The sequence below is a fragment of the Trichechus manatus genome, unplaced genomic scaffold, assembly GCF_000243295.1.
Source record: "Trichechus manatus latirostris isolate Lorelei unplaced genomic scaffold, TriManLat1.0 scaffold00049, whole genome shotgun sequence".
Lineage (NCBI taxonomy): Eukaryota > Metazoa > Chordata > Mammalia > Sirenia > Trichechidae > Trichechus > Trichechus manatus.
This window is the reverse complement of record NW_004443985.1, coordinates 1,288,710-1,304,316: the sequence shown is the minus strand read 5'-3', so window position 1 is coordinate 1,304,316 and position 15,607 is coordinate 1,288,710. Positions and strand designations below refer to the sequence as shown.

The following is a 15,607-nucleotide window of genomic DNA, read 5'->3' as shown; positions in this document are numbered from 1 at the left end:
ATGGTGTTGGCGAAGAATATTGAATATACCAAGGACTGCCAGAAGAATGAACAAATCTGTCTTGGAAGAAGTACAGCCAGAATGCTCCTTAGAAGCGAGGATGGCCAGACTTTGTCTCGCCTACTTTGGACACGTTATCAGGAGGGACCCGTCCTTGGAGAAGGACATCATGCTTGGTAAAGTACATGGTCAGCGAAAAAGAGGAAGACCCTCAACAAGATGGACTGACAAAAGTGGCTGCCAACAATGGGCTCAAGCATAGCAACGATTGTGAGGATAGTGCAGGACCCGGCAGTGCTTCATTCTGTTTACATAGGGTTGGAACAACTCGGAAGTGACTCAATGGCCCCTAACAACAATTAATTTTCAGTGTTAAACCAATCAGGTGTTCCTGGGATAAACTTCACTTGGTCATGATGTATTATTCTTTTTAGGTATCTCTGGATTCGGTCTGCTAAATTTTGTTAAGGATATTTCAATCTGTATTGATGTCAGATACTGGTTTGTAGTTTTCTTTTCTTAAAATGTCTTAGTCTCTTCTCTCCTCTTCAATATTCTGAAAGAAATGTGCAGAACCATTATTATTTTTTCCTTAAATATTTGATAGAATTCACCACCTGAAGCCATCTGGGCCTGGAGTTTTCTCTGTGGAAAGATTTTAAACTACAAATTCAATTTTTTAAATAGATACAGCACTGTTTAGGCTATCTATTCTTGTGTGAGGTTTGTAGTTTATGTCTTTTAAGGAATTTGTCTACATCTAAGTTGTTGAGTTTGTTGACATAAGTTTGTCCATGATAGGAAATCCTTATTGTCCTGTTAATATCTGAAGAATCTGTAGTGAAGTCATCTCTCTCATTCCTGATGTTGGTTATTATGTCTTTTTTCATTTTTTTCTGATGAGTCTGGCTATAGGTTTATCCATTTTATTGATTTTCTGTAAGAGGCAGTTTTGGGTTTCATTGATTTTCTCTATGCTTTTTCTACTTTGTTTTATTAATTTCTCTCATCTTAATTATTTCATTTCTTCCACTTACTCTGGGTTTATTTTACTCTCTTTTTCTAGCTTTTTGAGGTGGAAGCAGAGGTCACTTGTTTGGTACCTTCCTTTTTTTCTAACCTAGACATTTAGTGCTATACATTTTCCTGTAAATACCACTTTAGCTGTATCCCACATATCTTGATATGTTGTATTTTTATTCCCATTTAGCTCAAAATACTTTCTAATTATTCTTTTGACTGCTTCTTTGGCTTATGAGTTATTTAGAAGTTTGTTTTTAGTTTTCAAGTATTTAAGGATTTTCTGCTATTCATTTCTAATTCAGTTTCATTGTGGTCTGAGAACATACTTTCATGATCTGAATATTTTTAAATTTACTGAGAAATTTTATGGCTCTATCTTGGTAAACATTCTATGTGTACTGGGAAATAATGTGTATTTTGCTGTTGCTGAGTTCTATAAATATCAGAGCGAGTTGGTTGATAGTGTTGTTCAAGTCTTCCATATGCTTCTACATTCTTATGCAGTACTAGAACTGCCACTCCCAAACCAGGCAGGGCATCTCCTTTGTGTAATACATCTCCTGGGATGGGTGGGCCATCTCCTGAGGCTCTGCTGCCCTCCCTGGAACATCAGAAATGTCTCCTTTCAAACTTTAATGCTAAAATGGGTGATACAGATATAGTTAAGACCTCCATTTAGATCCAAAAAATTCAAGTGTTGTACTTTAAAGTATACTTTAAAACATTAGTTTGTGATAAAAAATATCTGGAAGACTAATGAGGTCTCAGGAATCCACACAGTATGAGCTGTCCATGTGAATTTGGCTCCAGATGCAATCTTAAAGTATTGAAGATTTTAAAATACAGGAAGGGTCTGGGAAGGGGTAAGGGGACTTGAAGGTGCATTGGCACGATGTGTTCACTTAGCCTGTAGGCTCATTCAGGGACTTGGGTTTGGCGATTGATGGACATTAAGGGAGGCTAAACTCGCCCCCCACCCCCCAGGACACCTCTTGGTATCACTGCTTTGACTAGCACACCCGTAGTCTACATTCATAGAAATATGTTTTCCAAAGGATGGGGAGAGTCCTACTGCCCCTAGGTACCTGGTTTAAGTGGAGATGGATTAACTAGCATTTTTCTGGAGAAGGAGGGAGAGAACGGCAAAAGTATGGAAACTACGTCAAAATATTAGGGAACAGACTTAAGGTGTTCAGTTTGGAGAGGGAACATAGCATCTTCCCTAAACAGGTTTCCACATTGTAAGAAGAACTTTGAAAACTACATTTTCTCCAGAGGAGAAGAAATGGCTGGTGAGAGGTTCACAAACACTACCCGGAAACCCTGTGACCTTATTCCACCTTCACTGTGCTACCCCTTTTTATCTGCGGACAATGAAGGGTTGTAGCGGTTGATGCTTAAGCTTGAAGTCAGGCTGTCTGAATTTGAATCCTGACAGGGTCACTTATTGGCTGTGTGGCCGTGAATAAGCCTCTTATTTCTTCTGCATGCCTCAGTTTCCACAGCTGTATAATGAAGGTTAAAATAGTTTCTACGCCATAGATCTACAGTGAAGATTAAATGAGTTAATGCTGGTAAAGTGGCCACCTGGCCTCAGATGAGCGCTCAGTAGACGTTGGCTCTTGTTTTCCCATCGCTCCTTTGATGACTCCTTGTGAAGTGAGGTTCTATCTGAGTTGCCTGGCAACAAGCTATCTGGGACCAGAGGCTCCCCCTGCTTGAACAGGCGAAGATGTAGATGATTTTTTAACTTCCCCACGGTTATTGGGTGCTAACAGCTGCATTCCACAACATCTCCCCAGAACAGCCTGAACCTGAGCCCTGACTGTTCGTAAGGCGAGCTCTCACCCTTGCCCTAAAAAACGTAAATGAGTAGGAGCCCTGGCTCCTGTGTTCCTGTCAGTGCAAGTGATGCAGCGGGGCGCTGGGTGTCTCACCCTATTGATGGTGAACTTCTCCACTAAAGCCTGCCTTGTGCCCAGACTGCATTGTGGGGGTTCCCTTCACCTACCTCCCCACATCCCTCTACGGACCATCTCACTCCTCCTCATCTTTGTTCTCTGAAAACAGGGCACGTCCTCTGCATCCTTCCAGATCTGGATGTTCTCTCTGCCCCTGCGATTTCATCCCTTCCCGGGGTTTCACCCTTGTGTTGAGGACTCCTGGCCACACCCTGCCCTCAAGCTGCAGGCCTGGCCGGATGTCCTCGCTGGGACCCACCAGCTTCTCAACCCTTCAGAGTGTTCAGAACTGAATTAGTGTTTAGCCTCCATAGCGGTCCAAACAAACTAACCAACAAAACTTGCTCTTCCCATCCGTGCTCATTAACTCGGTGACGTCATTTGTTATCTGTCTTGTCACCTGGACTGCACTGCTGCGACAGAACTACCGCCGGTGGATGGCCTTCAAGAACAGACATTTATTTTCTCACCGATGAGGAGGCTAGAAGTCTGAATTCAGGACACAGGATATAGCGGAAGTCTCTCTCTCTGTCGCTCTGGGGGAAGACGGTTGTCTCTGCTTCCCTAGCCCCAGTGTTCCTCAGTTCTTTGGCGATCTTCGTGTGGCATCTTCCATGTTTGTACTTGCTTGTCCCTATGTCTATGCTAAGGCTCTCTGGTGGCACAACGGTGGAGTGCTCAACTGCAAACCGAAAGTTTGGTGGTTCGAACCCACCCAGTGGCTCCATGGGAGAAAGACCTGGCCTGCTCCTATAAAGATTACAGCCTAGAAAACCCTATGGGAGAATTCTGCTCTGTCACATGGGCTCACTATGAGTTGGAATAGACTTTATGGCACCTAACAACAAGAACAACAGCATGTCTATGCTGCTCCTTAGGACTCAAAAGTGATTAGGTTTATGACACACCCTACAGATATGGTCTCACTAGCATAACAAAGAAATTTCTGTTTCCAAACAGGATTACATGGGGGTTAGGATCCAACACATACTTTGGAGGGACACAATTCAATCCGTAACACAGACAAAAAATCCTCAGGTCCCCCAGACTCCTCTCCCACAGCTAGCCAGTTGGCACACACACCCTACAGTCAATGGTTCCCCCCGGCCCCACAGTCTTCTTCCCTCTCACCAGGGCCAGTGGATAGTCTTCCCCACCCAACCCTGCCAATCCTGCCTGGTTAATTTTCCTCCTCTGCTCAAACACCCTCAGTGCCGCCGTCTTACCTGTGTATGTATAACTCCTTACCTTGGCATTTGAAGTTTTCCATAAAACAGCCCGTTTCTTGCCGCTCCACTGTTTCTGCTCTAGGGCCACTCTGCTGACTTGTACTTCTTTACGTCTTCTAGCCTCCATGGTGCTGCTTGTGCCGTCTCCTCCAATTCCAACACCCCCCAACCACCTACATCAAAGTCCTGCACATCTCAGATGCTTCTCTCCTGTGATGCTCTCCCTGTGAGCTTGTCTCCATGAACACCCCTAGAGCAGCGGTGTGTCTTTGATTTATGGCACTTGTTATATTGTAGTGTATGATCAAGGAGCCCTGGCTGCGCAGTGGTTAAAGCACTCGGCTGCTAAATGAAAGATCGGCGGTTCAAATCCACCAGCTGTTCCATGGGAGAAAGATGTGGCGGTCTGCTCTGTAAAGATTTACAGCCTTGGAGATCCCGTGGGGTAGTTCTACTCTGTCCTCTAGGGTCACTATGAGCTGGAATCAACTTGACGGCAATGGGTTTTATCATGATGTGAACACGTCTGATCTCCTCCCAGTGGGCATATATGCTCTTGAGGTTAATGACCACGTCTTTTGTTTGTAGCAGTTTATGCAAGGTATACTGCATGGGGGAGTCTCTGGGTGGTACAAATGGTTAACACACTTGGCTGCTAAGTGACAGATTGGAGGTCGAGTCCACTCAGAGGCACCTTGGAAGAAAGACCTGGTGATATACTTCTGAAAAATCAGCCACTGAAAACCCTGTGGAGTACAGTTCTACTCTGGCACACGTGGGGAATCGACTCATCGGCAACAGACTTTTATACTGCATTGATTCTCAGGAACATGTCCATTGATTGCATTGAGTAGGGGTTGATTTCTGGAAGAGAGAAGACTCAGAGGACATGGGGCCTGGCTCCAAGTCCCTGAAGGGCTGTTAGCTATGGGTATTCAGAATGACCCCAGGAGGGCAGAGCACAGACCAACATCTCTGCCTCCTGGCAGTGTCCTGGTCCTCTCCCAGTGATGGCTACCGTGGAGGAAGGTGAACTGTCTAGCTCCCATCTAGGTCTGGGTAATTCACCACTTCATGCCTCGGCTCTCCTCCCTGCAGTGCTCCGGCTTTCTGAGTTCCAGGCTCACAAAAAGATGCTGGCGGCGCTCCAAAAAGGACGTGCCGTGCGTTTGCTGCCATCTAGCGAAGGAAGAGTGGTTCAGCCTCTCGCTGAAGACAAATGGATCTTGTGTTCTCCTCAGGAGATGCTCCAGGAATCCACCTCTGGCCAAATGAGACCGTCTAGGGTGGGCAGTTGTGTATGTATGTTGGGGGTGGGGCGGTGCTTAGATCTCATCTGGAATCTAACATGCAATGGGCAAGGCCATGTCCTTCCAGATCCTTCTCCGTCTCTAGCCAGGAACTATCTCCACTGGAATGACGGCCAGCCATCTTTTTCAGAAAACTTGGTAGGGTTCCATAAAACGGCCAAAGTTCATAATCAGAGGTATCTTTTAGGGGAGCCACAAGTCATCCCCAGTGCCTCAAGGAGAACTGGCCCGTGGCTTTAGAACTGGTCATTTCCACAAGACCCTCACAGCCCTGCAGGGGGGACCCCTGTCTCAGAAGTTTCTGGTCCCGAGATGACCAACTCCCCCTTGTCCAGCACAACACGGAGGCTCTGACTCCACCTGGTGGGTGATGCTGTGCAACTTAGTCAACCGCTCTGAGCCTCAGTTTTCTCATGTTTAAAATGGGTGTACCTTCCTCACTGGATTGGTGTGAGGTACAAATGAGATTCCTCATGGCAAATGTTTGGCCAGTGCCGGATGCACAGCAACCACTAAATAAGTATTAGCTAATGATATTACTTTTATTTTGCCAACCCTCCAGAGCACCAGGCTGCCTACAGAACTCACAAAGCTCAGGCCCTGGACAAGAATGAATCAAGTCACGGTTAGATCTTGCACATATTTGAGAACAATCACTTCAGTCTGACAGGGGATCTTTGCCGTCCCTCCCTCAACTGGACAGTGGGGCAGAACAGGGGTTCGGATGCAGCTCCATGCTGCTGATAGACACTTCTGCAGGTTGTTTTGTGGGATGAATTGTGGCCCCGAATAAAATGTTGAAGTCCTAATTCCCAGTATTTGGAAATAAGGTCTTTGCAGATATAATCAAGTTAAGATGAGGTCATAGCGGACTAGAGTGGGCCCTAATCCAATCTGACTGGCATGTTCGTAGGAGGAGAAGAAGAGATAAACAGACGCAGAGAGAAGATGGCCATATGAAGATGAAGGCAGAGACTGAAGTGTAACTGCCCCGAGTCGAGGGACGCTGGAAGCCACCAGAGGCTGGAAAAGGCAAGGAAGGGTTCTCCCCTACAGCCTCCAGAGGGGGTGTGGCCCTGCCAACACCTTGATTTTTGAGTTTTGGCCTCTAGAACTATGAGAAGCAGCCCTGGGGCACAATGGTTAAAGCACTTGGCTGCTAACCAAAAGGTCAGTGGTTCAAACCCACCAGTGGCTCCGCCGTAAAGATTGTTGTGGTGCTGGTATGCCACCAAGTCAATTCTGACTCATAGCAATCCCATATGATAGACTGGAACTGCCATATAGGGTCTTCAGGCTATAATCTTTATGGGAGCAGATCACCAGGTCTTTTCTCCTTCGGAGGTGTTGGTGGGTTCAAACCACTGACATTTCAGTTAGCAGCTGAGTGCTTAACTATTGCGCCACCAGGCTCCTCCCAATAAAGATGACAGCCTAGGAAATCCTACGGGGCAGTTCTATTCTGTCATATAGGGTCACTGAGTGGGAATTGATTCCATGGCACAGAAGTCATTCCAACAGAACAAGGGGATACTGCCTGGTTTAAAGTCAGGAAAGATGTGCATCAGGGTTGTATCCTTTCACCATACCTATTCAATCTGTATGCTGAGCAAATAACCCGAGAAGCTGGACTATATGAAGAAGAATGGGGCATCAGGATTGGAGGAAGACTCATTAACAACCTGTGATATGCAGATGACACAACCTTGCTTGCTGAAAGTGAAGAGGACTTGAAGCACTGACTGATGAAGATCAAAGACCACAGCCTTCAGTATGGATTACACCTCAACATGAAGAAAACAAAAATCCTCACTACTGGACCAATAAGCAACATCATGATAAGCAGAGAAAATATTGACATTGTAAAGGATTTCATTTTACTTGGATCCACAATCAACGCCCATGGGAGCAGCAGTCAGGAAATGGAACTACGCACTGCATTGGGCAAATCTACTGCAAAAGACCCCTTTAAAGTGTTAAAAAGCAAAGATGTCACTTTGAGGACTACGGTGCGCCTGACCCAAGCCATGGTGTTTTCCATTGCCTCATATGCATGTGAAAGCTGGATGGTGAATAAGGAACACCATAGAAGAATCAATGCCTTTGAATTATGGTGTTGGTAAGGAATATTGAATATACCATGGACTGCCAGAAGAACAAACAAATCTACCATGGAAGAAGTGCAGCCAGAATGCTCCTTAGAAGCATGGATGGTGAGACTTCGTTTCATGCACTTTGGGCATGTTATCAGGAGGGATCAGTCTCTGGGCTGTTTTCATAGGCGTGCATTTTTTTTCATGCTCTTCAGCCAGAACTGAGTCTAAGGCTCATCATATGGCCAGGATCACTTGCTTCCTGGGTGTGTCTTATGCCTTCCCCACCCGATGGCCCAGGTGTCATCATCCAAGGTGTCCACGCAGATATTTTAAACAAAGTCAAGTGAGACATTTTTATTGGCTCCGGCCAGCTTGTGAGAACTCATTGTCAACGTCTTTTCCCAAGTCCATGTTCAGTGACATCATGTCGGCAGCTGGAGATCAGCCACGATCAGATATTTATACCATAACCAAAAAAACCAAACCCATTGCTGTCGAGTCGATTCCAAGTCATAGCGACCCTTCAGGACAGGGTAGAACTGCCCCATAGGGTTTCCAAGGAGCTGCTGGTGGATTCAAACTGCCGACCTTTTGGTTAGAAACCCTCTCTCTTAACCACTGTGCCACCAGACACCCATTTATACCATGGAAGTCAGTAAATACTACAAACCAGGTCTTTTGTTTCCCCCCTGGAGAGCCAATTGTTAAACTTCAATTCCAAGCAAAGCACTTCATGTAAACCACTGCTTACAAAGCCACTGAAAAACTAGAGAATCATTAGTGTACTATCTGAGAGAACTGCAAATTTTAATTAATTTATTTTTTCAAACATTTATAACAGAGATTGTAGCTGGTGAAAGACAGGGTAGTAACTGACACGTCGAGATCATGCCTTTAGGTATGAAATGAACCCAAAATACTTAACATTGCCAAAACTATCTGCAGTAAGCTCATTTATTAGCAAGTTTTTGAATTTTCATTTAACATGCAGAAGACCCATGTGTGATAGGTCACATACTTGCACAGGTGAAAACATTATGCAAAAGTATTGGGTAATGGACCTAGAAACATACAGAAAAACACAATTTAAAACTTTCAATGTGCTGTTTTGTCCTCTTTTTGTTCTTTTATTTTGACATAATTTGAAGTGTGTTTCAATCCTAACAGAAATGTGTTCTTTACGGCCCTGTATAGTGTCTTCTTTCTTATTAAAGTAGTACCCGTGGCTGCTAGTCAGACAGCTTTATCTCATATCTCTGTAAGATTCATGTGAAATGAACATTGAAATATCACTTCTTGACTTTAGCCAGGAAAAATGGAATGGTTAGTTCAGTGAGTCCACTGCTTGTTCATACACTGAGCTGCGGACCCCTGGAGCTGGGGATGGGAGGCAAGGCTGTGAGGCTGTGAGGTAGGGGTGGAGGCAAGGGGCTCAGTCATAGTGGACCTTGCCCTCAGTCACCCCAGAGCTGGACAAGTCTCCATTACAGAGCGTCTGGAGTGGTGAATGAGGCCTGTCTCCCAAGGCACACTTGGTCATCGTCAGGTACCTTCGAAATGCCTTTTGAATAACAGCAGCACATCTTTCCTCTTCCTTCCTCTTGGTGGTGGTGACTATGGGTTCATACAACTTCTTGAAAGGGTTGGCTTCCATGAACTTCTCCTCCATCATTGTTTTCATGCTGTCCAGGCCTTCAGAGTCCCCAAGCACCCTAGTGGTGAAAGCGAAGAGAATATCCATACAGTGGAGACGATCCCCACTCACCATTGGCAAGTCCATCACTAGAAATTGAAATTTATTTGGCTTTGCCACACGTAAGGGCTCAGGCAGGGCATCAGCAAAGTCAGAAAGGGCAGAATATCTGATAAACTGTGTTGCTTCTGGATCAAACTTTTCCCAGACTTCATAGAATATTTCAAAGTCATCTTCACTCAAAGGGTCCTCACTTTCTTCAGTGGCTGTATTGAAGTTCTCTAAAATCACAGCAATGTACATGTTGACAACAATGAGAAAAGAGATGATGATGTAACTGACAAAGTAGGTTATGGCTATGGCAGGGAGGTAACAGTTCTCCAAGGAGGGGTCACAGGGGTCATTGGTTTTCAGCATGGGGCTGAGGAGGGTGTTCCAGCCTGCTGATGTGGTTATCTGGAAGAGACAGAGCATGCTGCCAACAAAGGTTTGGAAGTTGAATATATCATCAATTCCAGACTCTTGCTTCACTTTGGAAAAGCAGTTCATACCAAAAATAGCATAAATAAACATAACCAGAAAGAGCAGAAGACCAATGTTGAACAGAGAAGGAAGGGACATCATCAGAGCAAAAAGAAGAGTTCTAATTCCTCGTGCTGCTCGAACGAGTCTCAGGATTCGGCCTATCCTAGCCAAGCGGACAATCCTGAAGAGCGTGGGAGGAAAAGGAATGCGCTGATGGTTTTCCAAGGCAGAAATCATTGTACCTTAGGAGAAAGAATGGTCAATGAGTTCCCAGTAGTTACACTCCATTCAGACCCAGGTTGCCTCTCCTGCCTCAGAATCCTGATGAGGCCAACTTTTTCTCAATGCTTTGTCACTCATACACAAAATTAAGACTTTTCTTTACTAATATCAGGGAAACTATCTATCTTAACTTGGAAAATAATTTCCGAGGGCCACAAAGTTTCGGACTGTGAAAGTGATTATGGTTAAATTAAAAAGGTACACTTCCACATGCATCATGTTGTTGGATCTGTGCTTGTGCTTTTCACAGAAAATTCCTGTTCTCAGAATGTGGAAGGTCATGTAAGAGGTGAGAGGGACTCAAAGAATGTCTAAAATATTGAAGAAAGACAACGAAGGAAAAGAGGCCAGAAGGGAAGCTTAAGTGGTTTATGAAAGGCTATTTTGTGAGCTATTTCATGCACTTGATATCCATTATCTTTGCTGGGTATTCAAAGCCACTTATGGGGTAACAAATATAATAGGTATCTATGTTTATTGAATACGGTATGTAGAATGAAAAACAGATAAACCACACTTTATGTCTTCAAGATTAGAAAGAAAGGACAAATTTCTGATACTCAAGTTTAGCTGGAGCCGGGGGTGTGAGTGGAAATTGTGGGAACCCCTACCTCCAAAGATCTTTAAAAATGAACAGGTTCTTATATGTAAGGAAGAATCTGAATACAGCCCTACCACAAGCAAGGACAGCTTATTTGCCAAAAGAGCCCCAATGTGGGTAGGGCTGAGGGGACATGGTGGTGTTGGGACACTCATCTTTGGACTATGGATCGCTCATATATGTAAATATATTCAATGCAGGGATCCCCAAGGTCCAAATTCAAGAAGCTTAAGAACCAAACTGGAAGATACTTTCTCTGTTGTTGTTGACCCCAACATGGCAACTCAAGCAAAGATTTTTTTTCAAACAACTGAGTATTTGGCTTAAAATGTCACCTTGATCTCTCATTGCCTGCCCTGCAGGCAAGTGATACAAGGATTTAAAACAACACACATTTTGGCCCAAATATTACAGAATGGCTGGAACATGCCTGCCTTGTATAGATGGCTTGTTCTTGCCCTGGGCACCTCTAAGGTCGTTAGGGATCATTCTAGCACAGGCAGCCAAAATGCATCTGCCATCACCTAACGACTAAAGAGAACTAGATGATAATATACCTCACTCACTGTTCACTTGTACCAAAGAAGTTTAATTCATATGTAAATTGGGCAGCCAATTGGGCAAGATGTGGAATATATTAAGTGACAATTTGGCAATAGCTGTTGGAGGTCCGTCCTTTAAGTCCCACCTCCTCCAAAAATATTTCTTTGACTAATGCAGCCCACAGTAATCTGTCCTTTCTCTGAACTCACTTTTGCTGTGTACTACGTGATTTGTACTCTGTGTACTATGAGTTGGTTCCAACTCATAACGACCCTTTGTACAACAGAAGGAAACACTGCCCAGTCCTGCACCATCCTCACAACTGTTGTTATGCTTGAGCCCATTGTTGCAGTCACTGCATCAATCCATCTCGTTGAGGGTCTTCCTCTTTTTTGCTGACCCGCTACTTTGCCAAGCATGATGTCCTTCTCCAGGGACTGGTCCCTCCTGACAACATGTCCAAAGTAGGCGAGACAAAGTCTGGCTATCCTCGCTTCTAAGGAGCATTCTGGCTGTACTTCCAAGACAGATTTATTCATTCTTCTGGCAGTCCATGGTATATTCAGCATTCTTCGCCAACACCATAATTCAAAGGCATCAAGTCTTCTTCCGTCTTCCTTATTCGTTGTCCAGCTTTCACACGCACATAAGGCAACTGAAAACATCATGGCTTGGGTCAGGTGCACCTTGGTCCTTAAAGTGACATCTTTGCTTTTTAACACTTTAAAGAGGTCTTTTGCAGCAGATTTGCCCAATGCAATACATTGTTTGATTTCTTGACTGCTGCTTCCATGGGTATTGATTGAGGATCCAAGCAAAATGAAATCCTTGACAATTTCAAACTTTTCTCCGTTTATCATGATGTTGCTTATTGGTCCAGTTGTGAGGATTTTTGTTTTCTTCATGTTGAGGTGTAATACGTACTGAAGGCTGTGGTCTTTGATCTTCATCAGTAAGTGCTTCAAGTCCTCTTCACTTTCAGCAAGGTTGTGTCATCTGCATATTGCAGATTGTTAATGAGTCTTCTTCTAATCTGATGCCAAGTTCTTCTTCATATAGTCCAGCTTCTCGGATTATTTGCTCAGCATACAGACTGAATAAAAGGATACAACCCTGATGCACACTTTTCTTGCCTTTGAACCACGCAGTATTCCCTTGTTCTGCTTGAATGACTACCTCTTGGTCTATGTACAAGTTCCTCATAAGCACAATTACGTGTTCTGGAATTCCCATTCTTTGCAATGTTATCCATAATTTGCTATGATCCACACGGTCAAATGCCTTTGCATAGTTTTCTAGGAGTCCTGATGGCACACTGGTTAAGAGCTATGACTGCTAACCAAAAGGTTGGCAGTTCGAATCCACTAGCCATGCCTTGGAAATCCTATGCGGCAGTTCTACTCTGTCCTATAGGGTGGCTATTAGTTGGAATCGACTTAGCAACAACAGGTTTTATTAAAAATATCTTTCTGGTATTCTCTGCTTTCAGCCAAGATCCATCTGACATCAGCAATGATATTCCTGTTCCATGTCCTCTTCTGAATTCGGCTTGAATTTCTTGCAGCTCCCTGTCAATGTACTGTTGTCATCACTTTTGAATTATCTTCAGCAAAACTTTACTTGCATGTGATATTAATGATATTGTTCGATAATCTTCACATTCTGTTGGATCATCTTTCTTTGGAATGGGTACAATTATGGACCTCTTTCAGTCGGTTGGCCAGGTAGCTGTCTTCCAAATTTCTTGGCATAGACAAGTGAGCACCTCCAGGCTGCATTTGTTTGTTGAAACATCTCAGTAGATATTTTGTCCATTCCTGGAGCCTTGTTTTTCTCCAATGCCTTCAGTGCAGCTTGGACCTCTTCCCTCAATACCATTGGTTCTTGATCATATGCTGCCTCCTGAAATGGCTGAACATCAACCAATTCTTTTTGGTACAGTGATTCTGTGTATTCCTTCCATCTTCTTTTGATGTTTCCTGTGTCATTTAATATTTTGCCCACAGAATCCTTCAATATTTTAATTTGAGGTTTGAATTTTTTCTTCAGTTCTTTCAGCTTGAAAAATGCCAAGCATACTCCTCCCTTTTGGTTTTCGAACTCCAGGTCTGTGCACATTATAATACTTTACTTTGTCTTTTCAACCCGCCCTTTGAAATCCTCTGTTCAGCTCTTTTACTTCACCATGTCTTCCATTTGCTTTAGCTGCTCTATGTTCTAGAGCAAGTTTCTGAGTCTCTTCTGACATCCATTTTGGTCTTTTCTTTCTTTTCTGTCTTTTTAGTGACCTCTTGCTTTTTTCATGTATGATGTCCTTGATGTCATCCCACAACTCGTCTGGCCTTCAGTCATTAGTGTTCAATGCTTCAAATCTATTCATGAGATGGTCTCTAAACTCAGGTGGGATATACTCAAGATCACATTTTTGCTCTCGTGGACTTTTTCTCATTTTCCTCGGCTTCAACTTGAACTTGCCTATGAGCAACTGATGGTCTATTCCAAAGTTGGCCCCTGGCCTTGTTCTGATGATATTGAATTTCTCCATTGTGTCTTTCCACAGATATAGTAACTTTGATTCCTATGTATTCCATCTGGTGAGGTCCACGTGTATAGTCGTCATTTATGTTGTTGAAAAAAGGTATTTGCAATGAAGAAGTCATTGATTTTGCAAAATTGTATCCTGCTATCTCCAGCATAGTTTCTATCACCAAGGCCATATTTTCCAACTACCGATCCTTCTTCGTTTCCAACTTTCGCACTCCAATCACCAGTAATTATCAATGCATCCTGATTTCATGTTTGACCAATTTCAGACTGAAGAAATTGGTAAACATGTTCAATTTCTTCATCTTTGGCATTAGTGGTTGGTGGTAAATTTGAATACTAGTCGTATTAACTGGTCTTCCTTGTAGGCGTATGGGTATTATCCTATCCCTGACAGCGTTGTACTTCAGGATAGATCTTGAAGTATTCTTTTTGATGATGAACGCGATGCCATTCTTCAATTTGTCATTCACAACATAGCAGACCATATGATTATTTGATTCAAAATGGCCAATACCAGTCCATTTCAGCTCACTAATGCCTAGGATATTGATCTTTGTGTTCCATTTCATATCTGAAGACTTCTAATTTTCCTAGATTCATACTTCGTACATTCCATGTTCTGATTTTTAATGGATGTTTACAGCTGTTTCTTCTCATTTTGATTCATGCCACATCAGCAAATGAAGGTCTCAAAAGCTTTACTCCATCCACGTCATTAAGGTTGACTCTATATTGAGGAGGCAGTTCTTCCCCAGTCATATTTTGAGAGCCTTCCAACCTGAGGGGCTCATCTTCTTGCACTATATCAGACAATGTTCCACTGCTATTCATAAGGTGTTCACTGGCCAGTTTTTTTCAGAAGTAGACTGCCAGGTCCTTCTTTCTAGTCTGTCTTAGTCTGGAAGCTCTGCTGAAACTTGTTCACCATGGGTGACCCTGCTGGTATCTGAAATACTGGTTGCATAGCTTCCAGCATCACAGCAACACGCAAGCCACCACACTACAACAAACTGACAGACAAGTGATAGTATCAAAAGATATCCTGCAATTACTCTCTTTTTACCCTATTCTCTTTCCATAAACCTTATAGTTACTCCTGCCTATGGTTAAGAAAATAGACAGATTATAGAGTACGGTTGGTTGATGAATGTGTCAAAGCAGCAGAGACAAGCATAGTTCACACTGTGGTAAGTTAACATGGGATATGGAGCAAAGAAAAGGCCTGCTTGCCCTTATGACACACCCTAGGAAGCCCAATCCAGAATCGGCCATGGGGCCTGGACAGGAGGTATGGGAGGCACAGCCCTGTCTCAGGGGACAACAATCGTGGTCTACCACCTACATGGATTTTGAACAAAGGAAAAACACGGGGCTCTAAAGGTCAAATCCTTAAAACTTTATAAAATGCTCATCAGGGCTTACAGTTGCACCAGACAGGTGAAACTGACTTAATTACCTGGGTAAATTGGGTAGCCCCCACAAAAACTTATGAGTCATCTTAATTTTTTTCTGGTGCAGTGGTTAAAAGCTCAGCTGCTAACCAAAAGGTCAGCAGTTCGAATCCACCAGCCGCTCCTTGGAAACTCTATGGGGCAGTTCTCCTCTGTCCTGTAGGGTCACTATGAGTCAGAATCAACTCGAAACTCTTGAAGTCAATTGTGTAGACAGTCTAGGGAGCAGAAATTACATCTCCTGGCAACGACCCACTAGAGAATGGCATTCGTATGCCTGTCTATTATTTCAGAAATGTAGGTAAGTGCAAATTTGTGGCCTTGTGAATAATTTGGATGATTCGTG

General features: G+C 43.6%; 1 protein-coding gene across 1 annotated transcript in view; it reads right to left on the bottom strand.

Moving 5' to 3' along the window:
* Positions 1–9,051: 9,051 nt before the first annotated feature.
* LOC101361866 (sodium channel protein type 11 subunit alpha) overlaps positions 9,052–15,607 on the bottom strand; it is a 170,432-nt gene continuing 163,876 nt past the window's right edge. The window contains exon 23 of the mRNA XM_012555812.1: positions 9,052–10,079. Within this exon, the coding sequence (XP_012411266.1) occupies positions 9,052–10,079 (1,028 nt within the window). The remainder of the gene's footprint in view (positions 10,080–15,607) is intronic.